Consider the following 23,801-nt stretch of genomic DNA (forward strand, 5'->3'; position numbering starts at 1 on the left):
CAACATCCGGGGTCGTGGGGTCGGTGGCCTACGGAAGCCCGCGCTCGGATCGCGCTGCCTTGAGTTGGGCCTTAGCATCCTAGCGGTTGGACGCAGATGCGAAGGTCCGAGAACTGACGCCGGTTGGGCCGCTCCGGGAGTCAGCCCTTGAGCGGAGCGGAACGGCCAGGTGAGTTCTGCCCTGCCGCGGAGTCCACCCTCGAGGGGTAGGGCTGGAGGTGGGGGTGGGGGGTGGGGGGTGGGCGGCGGCGCCCATAGAGTAGTGTGGGGTGCAGTGGAAGTTAGCGTTCCGACTCAGCTGTCAGCCCTCCACTCTTGCTATTTCCACACTTGATCTTTCCGTCGGGAGCTTCTCTTTTTCTTTTTTTTCCTGCTGGTGACTGTTGTCACATCGGTTCTCAGCTCCTCACTAACGCTGCCCTGTCTTTGAAGACACCCAGGTGATATCTGCCATGCTACAGTGTGGGGAAACTGTGGTGCTTCGACGTTTGGCTGAATGGGAACTTGTGAGGAGGCGGCTACGCTTGCATTTTCACCACAAGGGGCTCCTCCCTTCCTTAGTTCAAGTGTTGGGCTGTTGTTATTTTGCTTAGGAATCTGGTAAGTTTCTTTAAGTTAAGACCAGAGCCAGGTGAATGTGAAGTCCTGTATTAAGTCACAGCAGACTGCATATTGACAGAAAGTTTGGATTCATCTCCCCTTCCTGAAAAAAAAGAATAATGTCCACATTTGTTTCATCTCCAGTATAAAAATTTATAGTGTTTGCCATAGAACACTTGCTAAAGACTTCCTCAAATTCGAACCAAATCAAAAAGCAGGGAAAGCAGTCAGTTTTTCATCTCTGCAAGTTTTAAAGAAAACAATATTATTCTAGAACTGACATGTATTGTTCATTAAATTAGCACTTCTTAATAATTAATTTGTGTCAGGTATTGGAATTAGTAAGCTGGAGAATAAAGGGGTTTCTGTCTTTTGTTTCTCATTTTCTAGCTTGGGAAATTATGCAAATGAATAATTATGAACTAGGGCTTGGAGAGAGTTGTTCAGTTGTTGAGAGCACTGGTTGCTCTTCTAGAGGACCAGTAGTTGGGATTCCAGCACTGACATGGAGGCAGGCTCTCAACCATCTGTAACTCGTTTTAGATCTGACACATGAACAAACACAAAACACCAACACATAATAATGGTAATCAGAACTAGAGAGTCTTGTAAAAATTGCCTTCTCGATAGTAGTAACAAAGCAGGTAACATTAATTACTTAGTTGTTGCTAATCATAATAAGAACTTGAGTTCATATTATATATGAATTCTACTCTTTACGAGTCAGGTTCTGTAGATTGTATAGTAACCAGATGTTGAGGTAAAGATACAAAGAAGGAACTGAAGAACTCCAGGGTTGGTCAGAAAAGGTGTCCAGGAGAGGTGATGAAAGACCTCTGGAGCGGGGAGACTCTCACTCAAGTCTCGGGATAACACAACCCCCCTACGAACTCACGAGAGACCGTCCTTGCTGCAATCACACGAGGTTTATTGACAGGACAGGAACCAGTGCACTGGGGCTGAAACTCATTTCCCATGCAGGGGTAGAGAGTTCGACCCCCAGTATCTGGGAGAAGGGGTATTTAAGGGAAGAAACCATAACCCAATAATCCAAAGGGGGTAGGGAGGGCGTCATTGGAAAATTCCAAAAATACCAGTGATAATTACAAGGGGGTAACTCCCTGTTTCTCAAGATTATTCTCAAGATTATAATCTAACTTTATCTTCAGCTAGTTCCTGAAACACAGTCACTGAACCGGCTAATCTAGATTTTTGATTCTTCTCTCCCTGCTTAGATTTTTGACTCTATTTTTTCTGCTAGTGGGGTCTGGATTTATCTGGGTCTTTCAGTGACAACTAAAACTGGAATTTCAAGCGTTCATAAACTTTGATTAGGCAGTAGAGGGAGTGTGTTCAATCCCTAGGTGGCCCGTTGCTGCTTTTTGGTGTGGTCAGAGGACAAGGTGAGGTGGGGTCAGCATCAGGAGGTTGGGGTTATTGAGAGAAAGAGAGAGAGAGAGGTGCTTTAGAGAGTGTTGCATATGTCTCAAAGTAGGATCTGGGCTTTTAAAAAATAGGTCAGGACTTTTTTGATCTAAAACTCTATGTGTAGCTTGGCTGACCTGAAGAAGAAATTCTTTGTTTTTATTTTATGTATGTGACTGTTTTGCCTGCCTGTGTGTCTGTGTACCACATGGGTGCAGTGCCTGAAGAGGGTGTTGGATTGTTGGGTGTTGGAATTGGAGTACAGATAATTGTTAGCCTCCATGTCTGGGAATCAAACTTGGGTTCTCCTGAAGAGCAGCTACTTCCCTTGACTGCTGAGCCATCTCTCCAGAACTCTGGTCTTGAATTTGTGATCCACTTGCCTGAGCCTCTTAGATGCAGGGGTGGTCAGAATTCTTTGAGGTGGCAGACTTTGTATTGGAATCATTTGAGCGATGTCTGTTTTCCAAGCATATAGATCATACAGAGATGAATTCCAAATGGATTAAATGTTTGTGCCAGAAAAAAAGAAGAAAACTTAGGGGAGTAATTGAATAATTGGTGTAATTTCTAATTGCTGCAGATAAACTAGGTTTATGTGAAAGAGAATGCCATTGGGAGGTTCTGCTTTTGGCGCATGGTCTCCTACTTAAGCAGTTAGTCTCTTGTGAGGAAGAGGCACTTCTGATTTCACTTGAATGATGAAAAGAAGAGCGTTACACAGAAATGTCCAGACAGAAGCTTGCAGCAAGAATGAGGTTGGCCTGTTTGAGGGACAGAGAGGTCATTATAGCTGGTGTATGGGAAGACTGTGCCAAGAGATGAAGTTGGGGAGGAAGGAAGAGGTCAGTGGGACACAGTAGGCAGGACCTTGTAGGCAGAGCAGTGACAAGGTCTGATGTGCTTTAGTTATGGTTGCTGTGTGGAAAAGTGATGTAGAGGGTTGTATGGGATGAATGTGTAACCTCCAAAATATGTGGATATTTCCTAATCCTCAAAACTCAAGTGTAAGCTATTTGGAAATTGAATAGTTATAGCTGTAATTCAACTTAAGATGAGGTCAAACTGAATTAGGTGGACCTTAATTCAGTGACTGTTATCTCCCCCCCCCCCCCCCCGGAGTTGAGGACTGAACCCAGTTTAGGCAGATGCTCTACCACTAGGCTAAAATCCCCACCCCTGACTGTTATCTTTTTAAGAAGAGAGACATTTGGTCTTAGACACACAGGGAAAATGCCGTGTGAAGAAAGCTGTCGATTTGAGTAATCTGCTTACACAAGCTGGTAGCATAGCAATAGAGAAGGAGGGGTTTGATCAGAAACTCTTATTTATCTGTGCATTAACAACAATTTTCTCTTCTAAAATTGTGTTATTATTGTATGTATAATGATGTATGAGTGAGTTTGTATTGTGCATCTCTTGGTCAGCTATGTGCAGTCACAGTCTACTTAAGAGATGCTCTGAAGTTGCAGAGGGGTTTGGGACTTTTAGGTTATAGGGTCTCATCGATGGTGGGGTAGGGTTGGAGCAGCCTAACCGTAGGAGGCTTGCCTGCAGGCCAGCTAGTGAAGCTGAGCAAAATGCTGAAATTTTAAGTTAGAAGTTTTAAGTTAAAAGACAATTTTATTTGTAAATTTGATATACAAAAGAATAGTTTTAGTAGTTACTTTTAGAAGAGTTAAAGTATTTGACATATTAGCTAAGGATTAAAAAAGTCTTCAACATCTTATTGTGTGTACAGACTGGTCGTATTACTTACTTTTCTATTGCTGTGACAAAACCATGACCAAGGCAAGCTATAACATAAAGGGTTTAATTGGGCTTACAATTCCAGAAGGTTAGAGTATAAGATGGGGAAGCAAAGGCATGGAAGCAGGAACAGCTACGAGCTCACATCTTGATCCACAGGCAGGAGGCAAAGAAAGCTAACTCAAAATGGCCTGAGTGACATACTTCCTCCAGCAAAGGCACAAATGCTAGTGCTCCCAACAGCTACCAACTTGAGACCAAGTATTCAAACATACGAACTTTTGGGGCCATTCTCATTCAAACCACAAGAGGGTTCAAGATTTTAGGACTTGAATTGCTGCAAGGTAGATCAGTAGAAAATGTAGTAAGTAATTTTGTGTGGAAAGAGAGGTGAAATGTGAACCTTTGATTGGCAGGTATATTTTAATACCCCTTTTACCCTTGTGAGGGTTTCACTGTGTGGTTCAGGATGACCTTGAACACGTGATGTTCTTGTCTAAGCCTTCCAAGAGCTGGGATTATAGGCATACACCACCATTTCCATCTGTTGTGGTGAAACGGAATTTAAAAACATGTTCATCACAGCTGACTTGGAAGAATCAATGGTACATTATAGTAATAGGATGCTTACATTGATACAGTTGCTGAGTGGGTATAGGGATGCTGTACACTTGCTCACTGAGAAAGTATTCTCCTGAGACACAATTTTTAAAAGATATACTATGGAAAAGAGAAATTTAATGCCAATGGAAAGAAATATTGGCTGCAAAATGTTGAAAAAATATCTGACAGATAAATAATAGTTCTCAAACTTTAAGTATGTTTGTAATACTTTAAGTATGTTTGTATATTGAACCTATGTTGCTTGGAATATGTGGTGTAAAGTACATTTGTAATATTTGTTAAGAATAGATAATATTCATTAAGCATCCTATCACACACTGTAATAAACATTAAAATTCAGTAGACACTATTAAGATACATAACAAGCAAGTCAGGTACTTTATTAAGAAATTACTTATTTTTCCTTATTCAAGATAAAAATGCATACTGACAGCTGTCAAACTTTTAAAGAAGTTTTAACAAAATAGATCAGTAGGTGCTTTCAAATAGAGTTGAAAGTTATCACTGCCTGTTTCTCTAGATTAACTTTTTCTATATGAAGTCAGGTAGTCAGTTGACAAGTGAAAGCAGTGTTTGAGACTGAAAAATCCGACAGTAGTGAACTAGAATAAGAGAAAATCTATGCCAGGCCTGGTGGTGCATGCCTTTAATCCCAGCACTTGGGAGGCAGAGCCAGCCTGGTCTACATAGTGAGTTCCAGAATAATCACAGCTGCATCGTAAGGTACTATCTCAAAAAAATAAAATAAGTAAAAAAAATAAAAAAACAAACAACCGAAACCAAAAGAGTAGAAAGATGAATTTTCCACAGTTCACTTGGGCCCTCTAGGGGACTAAATGAGTGAGAGAGCCTGCTGTGAAAGCAGCGGCGTGAGCTCCAGCTCCCATCTAAGTGACACGCAGACAACTTCATGGAGTTGTCCTCCGGTCAGTGAGTGCCGTGGCAGGCACACTACCCCACGTACATTGCTCACTCTCTCTTACACATACACTCACACACAGTCTTTAGGCTGACAAGTTGGCATATGCTTATAATCCCAACAGACCAAAGGCTGAGGCAGGACTGAATTTCAGGTCAGCCCCACTAAACATCAAGACCATGCCTCAAAAGCTAAACCAAGCCAAACCAAGCCCAACAGAATAGTTTCTTTTCTAAGTGCAGTGTTTATGCTCACACTTTTGTTAATGTCTAGCTATTATTTCTACCATGAGGCATAAGAGCCTGAGTCTATGTATGCAGTTAGGGCAGATTGAAGTACAACATTTTTAAATTGGGTCTGAGAGCTGTAAAGAGAATTATTCTCAACACAGTATGTCAGAGTGATGGTTCCTATGTTGGAGACTTCAAACCCACCTTCTACTTTTGGTGCTATTTACTTTTTTCATTTCATTTAGTTTTCTTCCCAGCCTGATGACAATGAATATTTCTTTCCTGGCCTTCCTGTAAATATTTATGATGCTGATGATATAGCACATGTGTTAATGTATTTTCTAGCCTAACTCCCCTGAACAGGGTTTCTCTGTGTAGCCCTCGCTGTCCTGGAACTCACGCTGTAGAATAGGCTGGCTTTCAACTCAGATCTGTGCCCGCCCCCCCCCCCACCCCCCCCCCCCCCCCCCCCCCCGTGTGTGTGTGTGTGTGTGCGTGTGTGCCACCACTGCTTGGCTTAGCTTCACTTCTAACTGAAGGCCTAAGAAGGCACAAACAGAAATTCAGAGTTAATTCCTTTTGATATTTTGTACCCTAATTGATTTGTTTGTAAATGTTAATTGAATTGACCGGATTTGGGACTGAAGCTTAATCAATCATGTCATTATATTGGTGGGAACAGACACAGAGCTGTCAAAATTAACTTGAACATCTTTATATAAACATGCTAATCTCTTTATCTCTTGGAGAAAAGATGCTGGGTGGTGAGAAGGCTAGGTTCTGTACTTTTAGATACACTGTAGTATTGTGTGCTTTAGAGATTGACATTTCTGTGTTTGTTATGTTTGTAAGTGGCTGCAAATGATAGAAACAAGCTTAGAGCAGTTCTTAAAAACTGAGAATATGTCCCCTGTGTAAACTGCATCATATCATGTTATTAGATATTACTAAATGCTAGTAACCTTCATAGTACCAGATACGCAAATACTGCCTGGAAAACTAAAAATCTTAATTATTAGAAAATACTTAAAATGTTATCTGAGTAAATTGCTAAGGGGCTAATTAATAAACAATAAGCATAAAATTATTAATTAATAAAGGGCAACTTTATTTTTCATGTGAAATATTTCTGTATTAGTTGAGAAGTTTTGTTTGCCTTTTTTGAGACAAGGGCTCACTGTGTAGCCCAGGCTGGCCCTGAACTCTGTGGAGCCTCCTATTTAAGCTTCCAGAGTATTGGGTTATTGGGTTACAGGTGTGAGCCATTGTGCCTGGCTTACTCTTCTGAGACAGGGTCTGACTCTGATGTCTAGGCTGGCCTTGAACTCAGGGTACTCTTCCTTTTTAACTTCCCAAGTTAAAAATAGGTGTGAGCCACCACACTGGATACCTGATGAGTTCTTAGTAAGCCTCACAGGAGACTCACCCTGAAACTGAAAGTCTTTTAGTGTTGATTCTAGAGCCCTTATATTAAAGAAATAATCCAATTATCTTAAATCAAGGCTAATTTTATAAGTCAATAATTTAAAAATTAGCTTCATTGTTAAGTAGCTACATAAAAGTTGATATTCTTAGGTGACAAAATGTACATAGTATAATCAGGAAATGACACTTCTTTGAGAAATGATAATTGTAAAACCTGTTTCAAACACCATTTTCATTATGTTTTCACTAATTGGTAATTATAAGAAAATCTTTTTTTTTCCAGTTTCATTGTGAGATAAATACAAAGTAAATGACATTATCATTAGTGGATGTGATTTACATAATTCGTGCTAGACTGTTTTCTTTCTAATAAAATCTCTTTTTTCCCCCAAAGGAGAAGATAACACATTATAATTCCAAGGAAAGTTTTATGTTAACAAACCCAATTTCTTTTGGCCTAAATTTGACTTTCATTTAATCTGAAATAACAAGGAACCTTATCTATTACCATATATTTCTAATAGCGTTATTTTAAGCATATAAACTATAAACCATGGTTACTCTGATAAAAGCAGGAAGTGACCTGAAACCTGTATGTCTAATGAACAAATGTCCATATCTAGTTAGAAAATCACTTTTATAACTTCAACTCCTTCTTCCTCTGTATGCAAATCTTCTGAACATGTTTTAGGACACTTGTAAATAAACAGTAAATTTAGATGATGCTCTGATTATAACAGTGAATACTAAGGTCTTCAAGTAAAAATGTCCAAATCATACTGCTCTCTTGGACTGAAGTTATTTTCTGAGGGCTAACAGCCCTGCCTGTTGGAGGAGCTGGTGTCTGTGCTACTGAGGTCTATTTGCCCTCTAGGCGTTCCTTTACTAGTCTCTCCAGGGAGAAGAGATGCTCGTCGGCGTCTTCTGGCACAAGTCTCCTAATGGAATTGGCAAGTTCAAAAAGATATTCTGTATTTCTTCCACTTGGACCAGCTGCATTAAAAATTTGTTCAGCTATGTCTTCCAGAGGCGCAGGACCAAGGTAGTTAGGATTGTCACACGTTCCAATGTAGAGCAAAACACTGAATGGTTTTCTTGTAGGATCTTTTGGATAAAAAATGACTGTTGTAGTTCTGTAGCCTCCTTTCTCTCTGAAGTCAAGGTATGTTTTTACTTCCTCTTCTTTTCCTACTGGTAGTTTGTAAGCAACGCCCCATACACTGCCCTGTTGAAAAATGGAAAGAATCACGGTTTTGTATTTATAAGGCTATCAAAGTAGGGGAAGATACATTATGACCTAGGATATTTTGTAGTCTTAGAAGTCAATGGAATTTTGTTTCCAAGTACCTCAAAGGGGTAGATGGCAAACAATGAAGGAAAACAGCATTTAAAACCTTTATTCTGAATAAGTAATTGACTTGTATCAAGCACAGAATGATAGGTCTATTCCATCAAATTTGTACATAAGGTCTTATTTTAAGCTAATACCAAGTGTTTGCTGGTCATTAAGAAATTCTATGGAAGCCATTTGTTGTCTAGAAGTTACAGTTACTGGTTTGAGGATAAGGTACTTTTAGATGCCTCTCCCACTATAAATCTCTGGGAGGTTTTATAGTACAGATTATATGTAGAGTTACTAATGGTTTTTATTATTATTTTAATTTTCAGATAAGGACTAGCTTTTTGAACAGGGCTGGCCTTGAGCTTTTGATCCTTCTGCCTCGCCTGCTGCTTGAGTTTTGTTTTGTATAAATTTCTAACCAAGTTTAAAGTGTAAGAAAGTGGGCACTGTCCATTAAAGTTTTGAGTACTTCAAATTCGTCTGATTATAACAAGTGCTGTTGATAAAATCAGGTAAGAAATTTTTAGGGTTTTTTTTTTGTTGTTGTTGTTGAAAAATAATAGATTCCAGGCAAATTTCAACAGAACTATAAGAATTCTAATTAATTCTTAGTCATAATCTGGCTGTGGGGAGCCTGTTCCCTTTAATATGAAAGGATCACAAAATCCTCAGTCACCAGACTCAGAAGAGTTAAAAAGGAGATTACATATCACTTGGCTGTATTTTGTTGTTACTGTATCTTCTGATTTTAACTTTCTCTCTAGACTCACTTTAGAAAAACCCTCTACAACAAATACAAGGAAGCAGCCAGTGGTGGTGCACGCCTTTAATCCCGGCAGGCCGGATCTCTGAGTTCAAGGCCAACCTGGACTACAAACTGAGTTCCAGGACGGTGAGGGCTACACAGATAAACCCTGTCTCTTAAAAACCAAAACAACCAAATAAATCAATAAATAAACCAAAAAGATAGAAAAACAGAATCAAAAAACAAAACCCAACAAGCTAACAAACAACCCCCCCCAAGCCAAACAAACAAAAACCAAAAAGCAAATACAGAAAAGAATTCTAGACCTAGTTTAATTTAAATTTTCTATGATGACCAATAAAATCTCACTGATTATTAAAATGCAGAAAGCTCATATTTTATTTAATACTATGTAAAAAATAAGGATATCATACCCCAGGATCTTCAACAAGAGTCACAACTCTTCCAGGCTGTTTTGAAAAAGGTAGAAAATATATTTTTTTTTTTCTGAATTAAAGGTCATTAAATTACTAAACATTAGCAACTAGTCATAGAATAAAGTTTTACTATACCTGTTGTAAGAAGGATTTTACTTAGGGAAAGAATTAAAGCATTGCTGGGCCACACCCCTACTAGACCTAATTCTGTAGGTCTGGAACCTGATAATAGGTATTTGTAATAGCATGCTTAGTGAAACTATTGGTTCATGCTGAACTATTGGTTCAGAAACACTACTAGGCGATATTTGGGTCTCAGGTATGAGTGAATGAGTGATTTTCTCTCGTAGCTATGAGGTACTTTTACCTTTCTATTTATGCTAAAGGGTGCTTCAAGGTAGCTGTTTTTAGACCTTCATAAATGAATGTACACTGAGATATTGAGAGGCTAATACCAGAACTGACATGGTTTTTATCTATGTATTTATTTTTGAGACTAGGTCTCATATAGCCCAGGGTGGTCTCAAACTTGCTTTGTAGCTAAGGCTTGCTTTCAACTCCGGATTCCCCTGCTTCTTTCTGTGAAGTGCTGACTATAGATAGGCACCGTCATGCCTGACTGTAAAGTGCTGACTATAGATAGGCACCGTCATGCCTGACTGTAAAGTGCTGACTATAGATAGGCACCGTCATGCCTGACTGTGAAGTGCTGACTATAGATAGGCACCGTCATGCCTGACTGAGAACTGGTCTGTTTTTCTTTTAAGCTGTTCTTATATGAGACAGCCTATCTGTCAGGACTAGACCATCCTAAGTGCATTTTAACTAATTAACTTTAATTAATCAATTATTCTTTTGAGATAGTTTTCAGTCTATAGCCTGGGCTGGCCTAGAACTCAGTATGTACCCAGGCTTGCCTTGAATTCCTGGTGATCTTTCTGTCTCAGTGTTCCCACTCTGCTGCTTGTAGCATCCCCTGTAAGAGAGATGATTCAAAAAGATGATTTGTAGAGCCAGAGAGCAGAGTTTGGGGAAGGGGAGCTCGTGGTATTGGCAGCAGCAGTAGATACTTGCCTGTTTGGGGCCTTGGGCAGAACTGAAGTTAGTGGGAGAGTGAAAACAAGAAGCCGCTGAGATGTGGGAGGAATTAGAAACTGAAACCTGTAGCTCTTGGGTAGCAGGTAACTGGCACGATAGAACTATTTGGGAATATTAGGTTGGCAAAATGTATGGGATAGAAGGAGGAAAAATGGACTGCGGAACGAGACATGCCTGCAGAACTCCCCTACTGCCCAGCTCATCCAGTTCTTGATGGTTTTGTCTTTTAAGATTATGTGTATGTCCACTACTCCCCATTCTAAATAAGTGAATATTTTAAAAACTGTATGTCTGTTTCTGTGTTTGGGGTGTGCCTGCGAGCTCAGAGAAGATTCTCTGGGATCTGGAGTTACAACTGTATGCTCCTCACTGTGTGCACTGGGAACTGGACTTGGTTCTCTGCAAGCTCTGACTTCAGAGTTAGTTCACCGCAGTTTGACTCTTTTCTCTCACTCAGTTGTCTAAGAGATTTCTCTGCTTGCCTTTTGTTTTGCTTTCTCTTATTCCATTGAAAGCCTAGAATAGCTTTGTGGCTTTAAATCTTTCAAGATATTTTACAGAATAAAACAAAAAGTGCTTTGCTAAAGTACAAACCCCATTCCTTTCCACCTTCCACTAAAAGTTTCAGCATTTTTTGGAAAACAGTGTATGTTTGTAAATGCTTTCTTTGATAAGGGAGCAATGAAACTGAAGAAAGGGGTCTTTTTTTTTTTAATTTAAAAGTTTTCACTTTACATTACCAATCATAGTCACCCCCCTCCCCATTCATTCCTCAGAAGGGGTATGGCCTCCCATAGGGAGTCAACAAAGTCTGACATATCAGGTGAGGCAAGACCAAGCCACTCCTCCTACATCTAGGCTGAGCAAGGTATTATTCCATAGGAAATGGGCTCCAAAAAGCCAGTTCATGCACTAGGGATAAATTCTGGTCCCACTGCTAGTGGCCCCAGGGACTGCCAAAGCCACAGAACTGTCCCCCACATTGAGAGTGCCTCGATTGGTCCTATGCAGGTTCCCCAGCTGTCAGTCCAGAGTCAATGAGCTCCCATTAGCTCAGGTAAGCTGTTTCTGTGGGTTTCCCGAAAGAGGTCTTAATTTTTTTTAAGACAGGGTCTTGTGTAGCCCAGCCTAGCCTGGTATTTATTACGTAGCTGAGGATGATCTAGAATTAACTTCTGATCTTCCCGCTTCTATCTCTTCAATATAGGAGTGAGGTTCTCCCACACCCCAGTTTATGTGGCAGTAGGGATTAGTATGAACTGAGCTACAGGGTGCGCCCCTCCTTTCCTGTCTTCATTTTTGAGACAAGGCAGGATCTTGCTGTGTCTCCCAGATTGGCCCCAAAGTGACAGTCCTCTTGTCTCAGCCTCCTCAGTTTAGTGACTACAGCTGTGCATCACCATTAGCCAAGGAGAGGTCTTTCAAGCCGAATGTGATTTGAAGATGCTTTATTAATAAGTCATGATTGGTGTTTTTATCGGGTGATAAGGAATACTTTTAATCTGGAAAAGCTAAGGATCTAGTAAATGTTGACGGTTTTCTCATTAAAATGATCCCTTTGCCAGTTGTGGTGGTTTACACTCGTACTCAGAGGACTTTGGAGAGAGAGGCAGGAGTCTCAGGAGTTCATGATCATGTTCGCTAGACAGCAAATTCAAAACTAGCCAGGGCTATATAGGATCCTACCTATATCAAGCAAAACAAGATAAAACAAGCTTCCTGCTTTGCAGTTATGATATATTTTGGAGAAACTTTCTCTTTAAGTCAAATTTTTACTTTGTTGAGAAATAATCAGTTTCGTGATAAATATATGCTTAAGTAAATTAGGAACCAAGTATGGTGGCACAGGCCTTTAATCCCAGCTATCTAAGAAGCAGAGGAAGTTGAATCTCTTGAATTTGAAGTCAGCTTTAGTGACTTCCAGACCAACCAGGAATACATCGACTCTGTCTCTAAAAACAAACAAACAAAAACTTAGAAAGAAATTCCAACATACTATTTTCTCTGCTGCATTATGTGGAAGTAAACCGTATATCTGTGTATCTGCCTGAGTAATACCCGAGCTGGTGTAAGTTGCTCAATAGTTCTGTCACTGATTGTATTCTTGTCCAGATGGTTAACATTTAGATAAATGTAAAAAAAAAATGTGAAGTCAAGGTATGATATTTTTGTCTTTTTCTTTAACATAATACTATACTTGGGACATATCTGTACTAAATATTTCCTTAATTTTCTAGGATGGATTTTTTCTTTTAATAAACGGTGTAAAACTCTTAGCCGGTGCAGCTCCCTGCCCTAGGTTTCTTTTCCCAAGTCTCAGTAAGTTTAAGGACAAAGAAACAGCGGATTTTATAGATCTCTTCTCCCCTTTCTATTTTTGTAGATTTATTTATTTTACGTGTGTGCACTGCACCACAGCTTGTATGTGGAGGTCTGAGGACACCTTGTAGGAGGCCGTTCTGTCCTTTACTTGATGAACCACATCACTGGCCTTATTTATTAAAATGTATCTTCTCCTTTTAAAGTTTGATAGACACCCCCTCTTGCCCAAGACAGGGTCTCACTATGTAGCTCTGGCTGTTCTAGAACTCACTCTGTAGACCAGGCAGCCCTCAAACTCACAGAGAACCACTTCCTTCTTTCTCCCAAGTGCTGGGATTAATGGCATATCCCAGTCTCTACCTGATCTCTAGCCTTACTTTTTAAAGTGATACACAGAGCATAAAAACATGAACTTTTAAAGAACTAGTGTATTGATTAGACAATTTCTTACCAGCAGTCTGCCTGGCAATACACACACCTTGATGTGCTATGTAAGAAACATATATTTTGGTTGATCTTAAGTAGTAAAATATTCAGTCATAACCACATACATGTCTGCTTAATGCTTGGCCATTATAATGAAAACCTACCTTAGTGTTTATATATATCAAAATTGATACTCAAAAGGCATTTTCTTTGGTTTAATTATTTAATGCCTCGAACAATTTTATGATAGTCTTGGAAAGTCTTTGATTATGATGTTTCTGTGGCCTGTAAATAAACATTTGCTTTCTTTCTGGGTTCCAATGGGCCAGGAAAGTCTACCTTATTTCTTAATTGACAAACTCGAGTTAGGTGGCTCTAACTCAGATATTTTTTATGATTTCAAGTCTGTATCTTTTTGGTAGGTACAAACTATTTCAGAACCTTGATCTTTCCCTTTGCAAGAATCTCTTCTGATGACTGGCTTTTGGCATTTCAGAATATTGTACTTTAGATTAATTTTTAAAATGGTGCTGGGAATTGAACTCAGAGCCTCACAGGTGCTAGGCAAGGGCTCTTCTACTAAGCTATAGCCCCAGTCACTTTGTAATTTCTGAGTTTGAGGCCCAGGTCTTAAACTTGTGATCCTCTTTGGGATTACAGACTCATACCAGCAGAGTAAGTGAGTTTTAAGAGTATTTTAGAGAACACAGAAGCATTCAAAATGTAGTCCTCCTAAGGTTAGAAGTTAACCAAACAAGTTACTAGTTACTTCATACTTGTTTTCTTTTTTCTTTCACAGATTAGTTGTTTACAGCCAATGCAAAGCTGGTTTGATAAACAGTGAGCTGCTTCTAGTTCTCTGAACCCATACTGACAAACTGAAAAACAGATAAAACGATTTGTATTTCACATTAATAATCCAAGAAAACTAGGGAGGAGGAACCATTAAAGTAATGTAGATTTTAATTGTATTACTCATAACAAACTGCAAACCTCACATAACTTTGCTTATACCTCCCAGTCAAAGTAATCACCGTGGGCATAAAAATTGGAAATAACCTTGGAAATTAGTTCTTTTATAATCTTAGTGTTTTTAAATTAAAACATTGGAAAGATAAACCCTAGACATTCACAGGCTCACAGAAATTCAAACCAGTAAAAGCCTTGTATAATGCAGACATATCAACGAATTTACATGTTATGAGGTGACATGAAAATTAATCTTTATTAATTTTTGTGGTTAGACAGAGGTTGCTAAGACAAGGGCCACTGCAGCCTTGTGCGAGCTTGTGGGCCTATGCCCGTGCCTTCTGCCTAAGAAATTAATGGCCGGCTTCTGAAGCGAGTTCAGGGTGTCCGCGCTCTGGAGAGAGTCGTGGGCAGGTGGTCTAGGAGGTTGCTGAAATCATTATACCCCCCTAACGCTCTGCCCAACAGGTGGGCAATTGGCGCTGGCTGCTTACCTTGCCGGGAACCCCGCGGTGGTCAGTGCTGCCTTGCCAGAAGCGCCGGCTGTAGTTTGTGATGTAACCAACCAACTTGTCCTGGTAGGGGAAGTCCACCTTCCAGATGAGGGACCCGTAACCAAACACCCACATTTTTCTGAACCCTGGCTGCTACCACGGCTTGAGAGCAGGACTGCTGCTGACGCAAGTAACTCAAGGCAGCGCAGGCGCGCTGGCCAAGAACGAGGCGCAAAGCACACTGGGGTTGCGGTCTCCCGGATCCTTTTCAGAGCTTCTACGAACCCACAGATCTTTTCTGCAGCCTAGGAAAGTCAAGGGGCGGGGCGGGTTGGGAGAACTACATTACCCACAACTCTTCAGAGACTAGTGACACTAAGGTTGGAGCTGTCTCCACCCCCCATTCCCCCCCCCCCCCCCCAAGAGTGGGTAAAAGAGAAAAGGCGTGACTAGTGCTGTCTTATAGGACACGCATATGGGCACCACACCTGGTAGGTAGGCATTTTGTTGTGACTTGAAAATTGGCTGGCTGCTCACATATAACAGCTACCTGAGTAGCAGAACCCACAAGGGTGATTCGTATAAGAAGCAGAAATTTTATAGCAGTAGTTTTATGCCTGTGAAAGAGCAACTAGATTCTAGTGGAAGCTGCTTACGTATCAAATTGCCAAGAACGCTCGAGTTCATAGTTAACGTTCTCTACATCTCCGAGAAGAGCAGTTGTGCTGTCCTGTTACTTAAACTCCACAATTGGTTTTTACAATGCTGTGTAAAGTCCCTTTCTCAGATGAATGGGTACTGTTTTGTTTGATGATGGGGAACTTGGAGGATGATGTATATTGTTACTGTACTTAACTTGGATTGTTGAGGAGGGTCCTTGTATCTAGATTCAATGCTTAAGGTTTGTTTTTTTTTTGCCTCCTGTTTCAGGTAGCTTTATTCTTGCAGAGCTATAGCAGGGCATATTAAAATTTATTTTAGAAGCTCTAGTAGGAAAATCTGTAGAATCTCAGGTGACTATTGGACTATTGAAAAACCTGTTCTCTTAGTTTTCCTTTGTTCTGTGTACTTTGTATTCTTTAGATTATAATGTGTCATGTATTTAAATTGCTCAGACACTGAAAATTAAGTGATGCATACATAAACACTCACACTCCGCACCCTAAAGATCAGAATGAGTTTTGTTTTATGTCTTCCGTTGGCATCTCATTGAAAAACAAGCTAATGTTGCCATAACTGATGTTACAGTGACTTAAATAGTAAGGAAACAAAACAATTCTCTTAAACTGTAGGTGTTTTTAAAGCATATATTCCAGGCAAAGGTTCTTAACATTGAACTCTTATACATGTCTTTAGAAGCTTAGACAATTATTAAAAATTGCAACATCAAATATCCTATATCCAAATTTCCATAATTATCTTGAAAGTGTTCTGGAGTCGCTAGCGCATGGGTAGTTGTTGTGACAGGATGTGTCTTTCAAAGAGTTCGTGTCAGAGTTGCCGTTAGAGGAGGAGAGTCTACTGCTCTTACAGCAGATTTTTCCTAGACTACTTTTTTCCTTTGAGGAGCTGAGAGATATTACTAATTTCTGTTATTTTTCAGGTTATTATAACATTGTAGCTAAGAGGGAAACCAGTAAATGTTGGACAGGGACTCATACATACCTGTTTTTACTCAAATATTGTTCCTTATTTTTAAAGTTGAATCCCTGTATGTATGTTTTCAGGATAGAAATAAGTTTTCTTTTATCTAAATGAACACATGTATAAACAAATGTGTTATTTGTTTTCTTTTATTTGTAATTATTTTGTCAAGAAGTTAGTATGTTTCCGAAAAGCATAGGTTAGCTCTCAGTATCCTACAGTTTGAACCTGAAGCTATCTCTTATTTTTCTACTGTTTTTTGTTTCTTTAATCATTCTTGCAAAGTGACATGCTTGTCTTCCTCATTGTGTCTTTCTTTTGGTTATACACCTTTTTTTGTTTCTGATTTTTCCATTTCTGACTAGTGATGCTCTTCTGCCCATTGTCTCATTTAGAAATCTTTCCTGTTAAATACAGCACAGCTCACATCCCTCATCAAGTAGACACAGATTCTTCTCTATCTATAGGACTTACAGTGTGTTCTACTTTCATGACACTATATTTTCTGTGTTGGACCACATATAGTTATCGTTCCTGTGAGGCTGTAAGCACTTTGAGATAGGATCTGTGAGTGTATAGTCCTCATTGCTGATCATTTAGCTTGTGCTTAAAAAATTACTGCTAATTGAGCAATTGAATGTTAGTTTATAAATATCTTCACTTACTGTAATGGTCCTTTCTACCTAATTATATTAATTCATAGCTGTATTAGCTTTTTGGCATAGTATAGAATCAACTTCAACTGTTACAGTTTTATTTTGAAGGTGACCATGTGTAAGTTTACTGGAATTATTTTATGCTTGTTTTTAACCTCTTTCTTCAAACTTTTTTTGGGTAAATTACTTAGAATATGGTTCTAGAAAGTTTTAATTAGTATTGGACTAGATATGTTGGCATTTTCGGACAAGCGTCCTCCCCCATCAGCCATTAGGAGAAATCAAATGTGGGATGGGGATAGTACTGAGACGTTTACTTTTTAGGAGCTGTTTCCCTGAGAATCCTGACTCTCAGCCCAACATATGCTGATGGTTTGTGAGAGTCCTATGCCGAGATCTGTGTGGGACTTTGGTTGCCAGAGAACATGAAATGAACTTGAAGGGCGGTGACTATGATGAGGGAAGGATCTTGTGTATGAGGTTGGGCTGGCTGGCTCGCCCTGTTTGTTGCCTTTGCTGTATTCATTCAGTGAGACACTTTGAAGGATTGAGCTCCGGGTGTTTATCCCCTCTGGAAAGGACCAACAAGAGTAGGAAAACGAGGACCCCTACTTATCCTTGCTTTTCTCAGTAGACACAATTCATTTCTTTCTTTTTATCATAAAAGGCTTTTTGGGTTTAACTGTTTGATACGAAGGTGTAGTAAAGCGGGATTTACAAGTGATAGTTAATAGTGGAGTCTCTTTGTTTTGGTGTGGTGTAAATAGGGAGCCCATAAGAAAGATCTGACATTTCTAGAGGGGGAAGATTGAACAGTAAAAACTACCTTGATATTTTAAATAATATTGCTAGGAACTGACTTGCGAGACATCTGGGGTGGGCTCTAGCAGAGGCTGTGTGTGATATGACAGATTCTCCTATTTTCCATGGGAGATGCTAAGACAAGCCCACTATGATGTGCTGATATCTAGTTCAGTGATGTTTTACTGACTAGTACTGTCTTCCTGCCTTGTTTTATAGACTAATCAAAAGGATGGATTTTACAGAGGCTTACTCAAGCACATGCTCTACAGTTGGACTTGCTGCCAGAGAAGGCAACATTAAAATTTTAAGGAAACTGCTCAAAAAAGGTAGAAGTGTAGATGTTGCCGATAACAGGGGATGGATGCCAATTCACGAAGCAGCTTATCACAACTCTGTAGAATGTTTGCAGATGTTACTTCATACAGGTAAAGTTTACGAAGGCAAGGTATGTGGGACTGTGCTATAAGCCAAAATAGTAAAATAAAAATATGGTAATAAATGATAGCATTTGTTTCCTTTTCTATAATTCTAAAATAAGTACTTATCCTATTAAGGATGGTAAGATTTCTGCCTTGGATCATGTTCCATCTAGACATCTATGAATATTATCTTTTATATGGAAATGTTTGTACTTTATTTACTTATTTTACATTTATTTATTGACATACTTATTTATGTAATTTGTATTTGTGGGGCATACATGTAGCATGTACCATGGTGTGCCTATGGAGGTCAGAGGACAACTTGAGGAAGCCAGTTCTCCTCTTCCCTCATGTGGGGATTAAATTTAGGGCAGCAGGCTTGGTAGCCAGCATCCATACCCTAGTCCATGTCACCAACCCTTTTGTTTAATTTTGACTTTTGTGTAGCTCTGGCTAGCCTGGTTCCCGTTATGTAGAGTAGGCTGGCCTGGAGTGCCGTGTCAGCCCTTTATTTTAATTAATAGTGCTAGGTGATGCAGAGTAGATTGCTGTTTCAATTTCAGCGTTTGAAATTTACTTAGAGTATGTACTCCTGGGTTTTTTTTTTTTTTGGTCTGGAAAAGGAAATAAAACAACAGGGACAATGCTACTAGTATTCTATTCAGACTAATCTTTTTAAAAATGAAAATATTTTTATGTGTGAGTGTTTTGCCCGTATGTATGTACACCACATGCATGCCTGGTGCCCTCTCTGGGCAGAAGAGGAGATTGCATCCTCTAGAACTGCAGTCAAAAATGGTTGTAAGCCACTGTGTTGGTGTTAGGAACCAAACCCTGGGTCCTCTTCAAGAGCAGTATCTTCTCTTAACCATCGAGCCATATCTCCAGCCCCCAATCTTTCTATTTTTAGAATACTTTTCTTTGTCTTTACTTTTGAGAAGTTTTCCAATTACTTGGACTTTTTTGCAGTACACCATGGACCAGAGTACCTGCCTTTATAGTGCTTGTATTGTTAGGGAAGATAGATAAGAAACTGATAAAGAAAAAAAAACCCAATAAGCAGGAGTGTTTCACTTTTGAGAAAGTGAAGCAGGAGTGGGATGGGAAGAGATGTGTGATATTGCTCACATTTTTATTACTGCATACGAAATGGTCAAGACCTCAACTGTACTGGGCAGCAGCCTGTGCTGCCAGCCTGACTTCTTTCTCCAGGGACAGCGTGTGAAGTGTAAACAACACTCCACTGAGTAAGAAGTCTGTGCTGGAGAGAGGGGGATGGAAGATAACTACTGGTGATGGAGTGCTGTGGTGTAGTTCATGTGCCAGACGCTTGGCTTACATTATTTATCTGTTGTTAGAGGTGACACATAAACTTACTGTTAATCCCACTGGGCTAGAATAAGACCTCTACCACATTTTTTGAGGCAAATTTGAAGCAAACTTTATTATATACTGAGCAGGATGATGGACACTGCCCAGGTTCATACCCAGGATTCCCATGGAATGGCAATCACTTTAGTTCCAGTGTTTATAAAGGCAAAACTTAGAAGGCTACGTTCTTCCTTTGTCCAGTCGGGTGCAAACATCCATCCTGATGTACTTCCTGCCTAAGTACCTCTCAGCTACAAGTGACTAAGCACATCCTGTGAATTTGGGGCAACCAATATTGTTTACAGAAGTGAAAATATGTGGGCTTGTTATCTTACATCAACAACAGCCCCCAGCATTCCAGGAAGTTATCTGCCCTTGCACAAGTGGGGCTTACAGGTTTATCTGTCCTTGGGCAAGTGGGTGCTCACAGCTTAGAGGCATTGTCTTTTCAAGATCTTTTAAGCACAGTAATTAAAACTTAAAACACAACTTTAACTCTCACATTAGCCCCAAAAGTTTTGCTTGGATTCAGAGCAGTTGACCTATCTAAGGTTAGTTATGTAAGTTATGTAAGAAACTAACTAGGTTATTTGTTTGAACTAATTTCTGTCTGATTCTGATGTCCTTGTTTTTTCTTTTTCTACCGTTTCATCATTCTAACACTTAACAGAGTAGACATTAATAGTAGTTAGCTAATTTTTTGAGACATGGCTTTATTTAGGACCTTGCACTCTGATTCACTCTCTTTCCATTTCCCGGGTGCTGGAATTCTAGGCCTGTGCCATCACATCAGGTGTACTGAGCTGCCTTCAAGTGAGGATGAGTGTAGCTGTCCATGCCATAATACTTGCCTTATAGGTCACTGATAATGGTACACTTGTCATAAGGTGTAGCTGCTTAGACCTCATTGTTCTGGTGGCTTTAAACACCATCCTATATGTTACACTTGAACTATTATCCCTTTGAGGTTCCTTGTTGTTTAACTGGTATATAGAAAAAATTCTTTATAATTTCTACTTCCATGACCAACTTACTTTTGTCTTTTTAAATGACTCTTTTCTTATTTTATGCAAATGGGTGTTTTGTCTGCAGGTATATTTGAATACCACATGTATCCCTGTTGCCTGAGAAGGCTGGAAGAAGGTGTTGAATCTCCTGGGACTAGAATTTTAGACAGCTGTGAGCCTCTATATGGTTGCTGGGAATCAACTCTTTTTCTCTGCAAGAGCAGTCAGTGTTCTTAACTGCTGAATCAACTGTCCAGCCTCTTTTGTCTTTTAAAAATTAACCAGGGTGTGGTGGTACATGCCCTTAATTGCAGCATTCAAGAGTCAGAGGCATGGATTTTATGAGTTTGAAGGCAGCCAGAGTTATGTGGTATAAGCTGGTCTCAAACAAACAAAGAGACAGACAAACAGATAAACCCCCAAAGAAACCACCACCACCATCAAAAGAAAATTATCTAAAGTACATAACATATATATATGTGTGTGTGTGTGTGTGTGTGTGTGTGTGTATGTATGTATGTGTGTATATATATATATATATACATATATATATATCTCACATCCATCTATCATCTACCTACCATCTCTCTGTCTGTCTGTCTATCTATCTATCTACATATCTATTTCATAGTTTATTTGAAAAAGTATGGACTTTTTAGATGCATACATGAGAAGTAGTTATCTTCTCCCCAAACTTGGAGGTGCTGATTAAGCTTGAGTGGATAGCCAGCCTGGGAGCTTCCTGTCTGTGCCTTTCTGTGCTGGAATTACATGTTCGTACTGCAGCACCCAACTTTCTTTTCTTTTTGGGGTGTGTGTGTGTGTGTGTGTTGTTAAAGCATTCAGAATCTTTTTAAAATTTTCTTTTTATTTATATGTAAGTATGTGTGTCTGTGAGTGGATGTCACATGTGCACAGATGCCAGTGAGTCTTGGAGACGGTATCAGATCCCCTGAAGCTGGAGTCTCAGGTAATTGTCAGCTGACTGACTTGTGTGTGTGTCTGTGTGGGGTACCAGCAAATGAGTACAGTGTCTACAGAGGCCAGAAGAAAGCATTGAGTTTCCTGGCGCTGGAGTTGCAGGTGATGGTATGCTGCCTGATGTAGATACTAGGAACTAAACTTAGATCCTCTGTAGCAGCAGTGTGCTCTCCACCCTGAGCTAGCTATCTAGGCTCTCACTTTAATTTTTGAGGTAGAAAAAAAAAAAAACTTGGAGCGTACTGATTAGGCTACGCTGCCTGACCAGCGAGCTCAAGAGATCATGCTGTGGGAACAGGGAGACATCAGTGCTTGGTTCCAGACTTGGTCTGCATGCTTGTGTAGCAGACACTTCTACTGTCTGAGCCATGTCCCCAGTGCCAACATGGCTTACTTTAAGCTGACTATGAGTGACTGAGGCTCAGGGATATGGATTTGTTGTACCCAGTAACATGTTTCAACATGGAAGTGGTTTCGTGTTAAGATTAAAGACTCCATGAGGTTGATGGACTGGTTACACATTGTGATTGTGGAGTGTTGGAATATTGCAGGTGAAGAGCCAAAATGACCTAGGGCTGTCTGTAGTCTTTTTTAATAATATCCAACTCTCAATCCCCCATATCTGTATCTCAGTTAACATCCTTTTAGCTATTGGGAACAAAGTTTTGGGGTCTATTAACATAATAGACTGCTAGTTTCCAGCAACCCAAAGCTAAGAATGTTATCAGTTAGCATATAAAACCTGTACCTCAGCCTTTTCCATCTTGCTGTAATCCAAATAACCGATGTTTCCACCAATATATTTGGAAAATGTCTTCATGTATAATATGCTTTTGGTCTGTGACTATAAAAGTTCATGTAACCGCTTCTCCATTGGAACAAAGCAACCTGAGCCCATGTTTCCATGGTATCTCTGTTCTCTTTGGTGTAAGGGATGTGCTTTGCATTGCTAAAGTTTGATAATGTAATCTCCTTGACACAGGCTTGGCCCATCTTGGTGATAGGTACTTTTGAGATTTGGCCTCATCAAATTTAGCTTAATTATTAAGATATGGTTCTGTTCTTAATTTTTAATCCATTTCTAACAAGAACCATGTTTTTCTCTTAGTGGTCAGTAAAACCCAAAATAATAGTTTCCTACCATTACTGTTAAAAGTAAGAAGCTAGCTTATTATTTACAAGTAAAAGTATACTTTGTGTCAGATGTAGGGTGAGGTGCCATTGGAGAGTGTTTTTCACAGATGGCTGACACAGGCCCAGCTCACAGAGTCCCAATTCTCAAGTGAAATCAAAAACTTACAAGGATTATGGAAGACCTTTGTGATCACAGTGCTTGTCTATTCGGAAGTCTTTCAAGCTTACTTTAAAGTTTAGTAAGTAGATGAGACACAGAAACCACTCTTTCTTCAATGAAAAAATGAACGGAGGCTGAGGCATTCATTAAAAACTGAGCCATTTTCTTCAAGTAGCCCTCTTGTCAGGAAAGGAAGGAAGTCAGAGTGATAGTTGATGGCCTAGTTAGTACAAAGCTAAAAGGTCCCTTCGGTAAAAATTCACAAATTGATGTAAGGGAACTAATTAATTATTGGAACTTCAACCAATTTAGATTGGGTTTTGAAACTCTCCCATCTCTCTAGAGTCTACTCTATAGCCTAGGCTAGTCTTGAACTCACTGGCCTCTTGTTTTAGCCTACCTAGTGCTGGAATTGCAAGTGTGCAGCTTTGTGCTTGGCTGAATCCTTGTTTTAGTCATTGTCATTAAGTGTGTTTGTGTATTTACGTGTTTGCATCTGTTTGTATGATGTGTGTTTGAGAGGGTGAGTATGCCATGGTGCATGCATGTCAGTGGACAACTTTGTGGACTTGGTTTTCTCTTTCCACCTCTATGTGGGTTCCCATGATTGACCTTAGGTTACCAAGCTTATATGACAACTGCTTTTACCCACTGGGCCATCTCACTGCAAATCTTCTTAAAATACTACTTTAGAGATTTAACTAAATTTATTTCAGCTCTTTCAGTACATAAATGATTACACATCACCTGTATTTATTGTTTTATAGAATTCAACGTATAATCATAATTCCACTGAATCCCACGAAGATTAGTTTAG

The 23,801-nt window shown here is 39.6% G+C and overlaps 2 protein-coding genes across 8 annotated transcripts in view; one reads left to right on the forward strand and one right to left on the reverse strand.

Annotated features, from left to right (window-relative positions):
- Positions 1–2: 2 nt before the first annotated feature.
- Asb3 (ankyrin repeat and SOCS box containing 3) overlaps positions 3–23,801 on the forward strand; it is a 145,093-nt gene continuing 121,294 nt past the window's right edge. For all 6 annotated transcript variants that reach the window (XM_041668858.1, XM_041668860.1, XM_041668857.1 and 3 more), the window contains exons 1-2: positions 3–169; positions 18,126–18,334. In XM_041668858.1, coding sequence (XP_041524792.1) covers positions 18,139–18,334 — 196 coding nt within the window. In that variant the 5' untranslated portion in view covers positions 3–169; positions 18,126–18,138. The remainder of the gene's footprint in view (positions 170–18,125; positions 18,335–23,801) is intronic.
- On the reverse strand, positions 6,632–15,097 carry Chac2 (ChaC glutathione specific gamma-glutamylcyclotransferase 2). 2 transcript variants are annotated; one of them, XM_041668864.1, is made up of 3 exons: positions 14,806–15,097; positions 9,494–9,529; positions 6,632–8,197 (listed from the first exon to the last, which is right to left on the reverse strand). In XM_041668864.1, exons 1-3 carry the CDS (start codon positions 14,938–14,940, stop codon positions 7,832–7,834), a joined length of 537 nt encoding a protein of 178 aa, XP_041524798.1. In that variant the 5' UTR covers positions 14,941–15,097; the 3' UTR covers positions 6,632–7,831. The 2 variants fall into 2 exon arrangements, with proteins under 2 accessions (XP_041524798.1, XP_041524799.1); XM_041668865.1 differs by lacking the exon at positions 9,494–9,529.

Source organism: Microtus oregoni, unplaced genomic scaffold (assembly GCF_018167655.1).
Source record: "Microtus oregoni isolate MIOR12 unplaced genomic scaffold, Mior012 000019F_ref0000042, whole genome shotgun sequence".
Classification (NCBI taxonomy): Eukaryota; Metazoa; Chordata; class Mammalia; order Rodentia; family Cricetidae; genus Microtus; species Microtus oregoni.

Excerpts from the sequence above, each read along its gene's own strand:
- Chac2 (XM_041668864.1), bottom strand. The coding sequence starts at position 14,940 with ATGTGGGTGTTTGGTTACGGGTCCCTCATCTGGAAGGTGGACTTCCCC. Across the intron at positions 9,530-14,805 it reads ACCGCGGGGTTCCCGGCAAG|CCTGGAAGAGTTGTGACTCT; the intron begins GTAAGCAGCCAG and ends TTTTCAAAACAG. Across the intron at positions 8,198-9,493 it reads CTCTTGTTGAAGATCCTGGG|GGCAGTGTATGGGGCGTTGC; the intron begins GTATGATATCCT and ends ATTTTTCAACAG.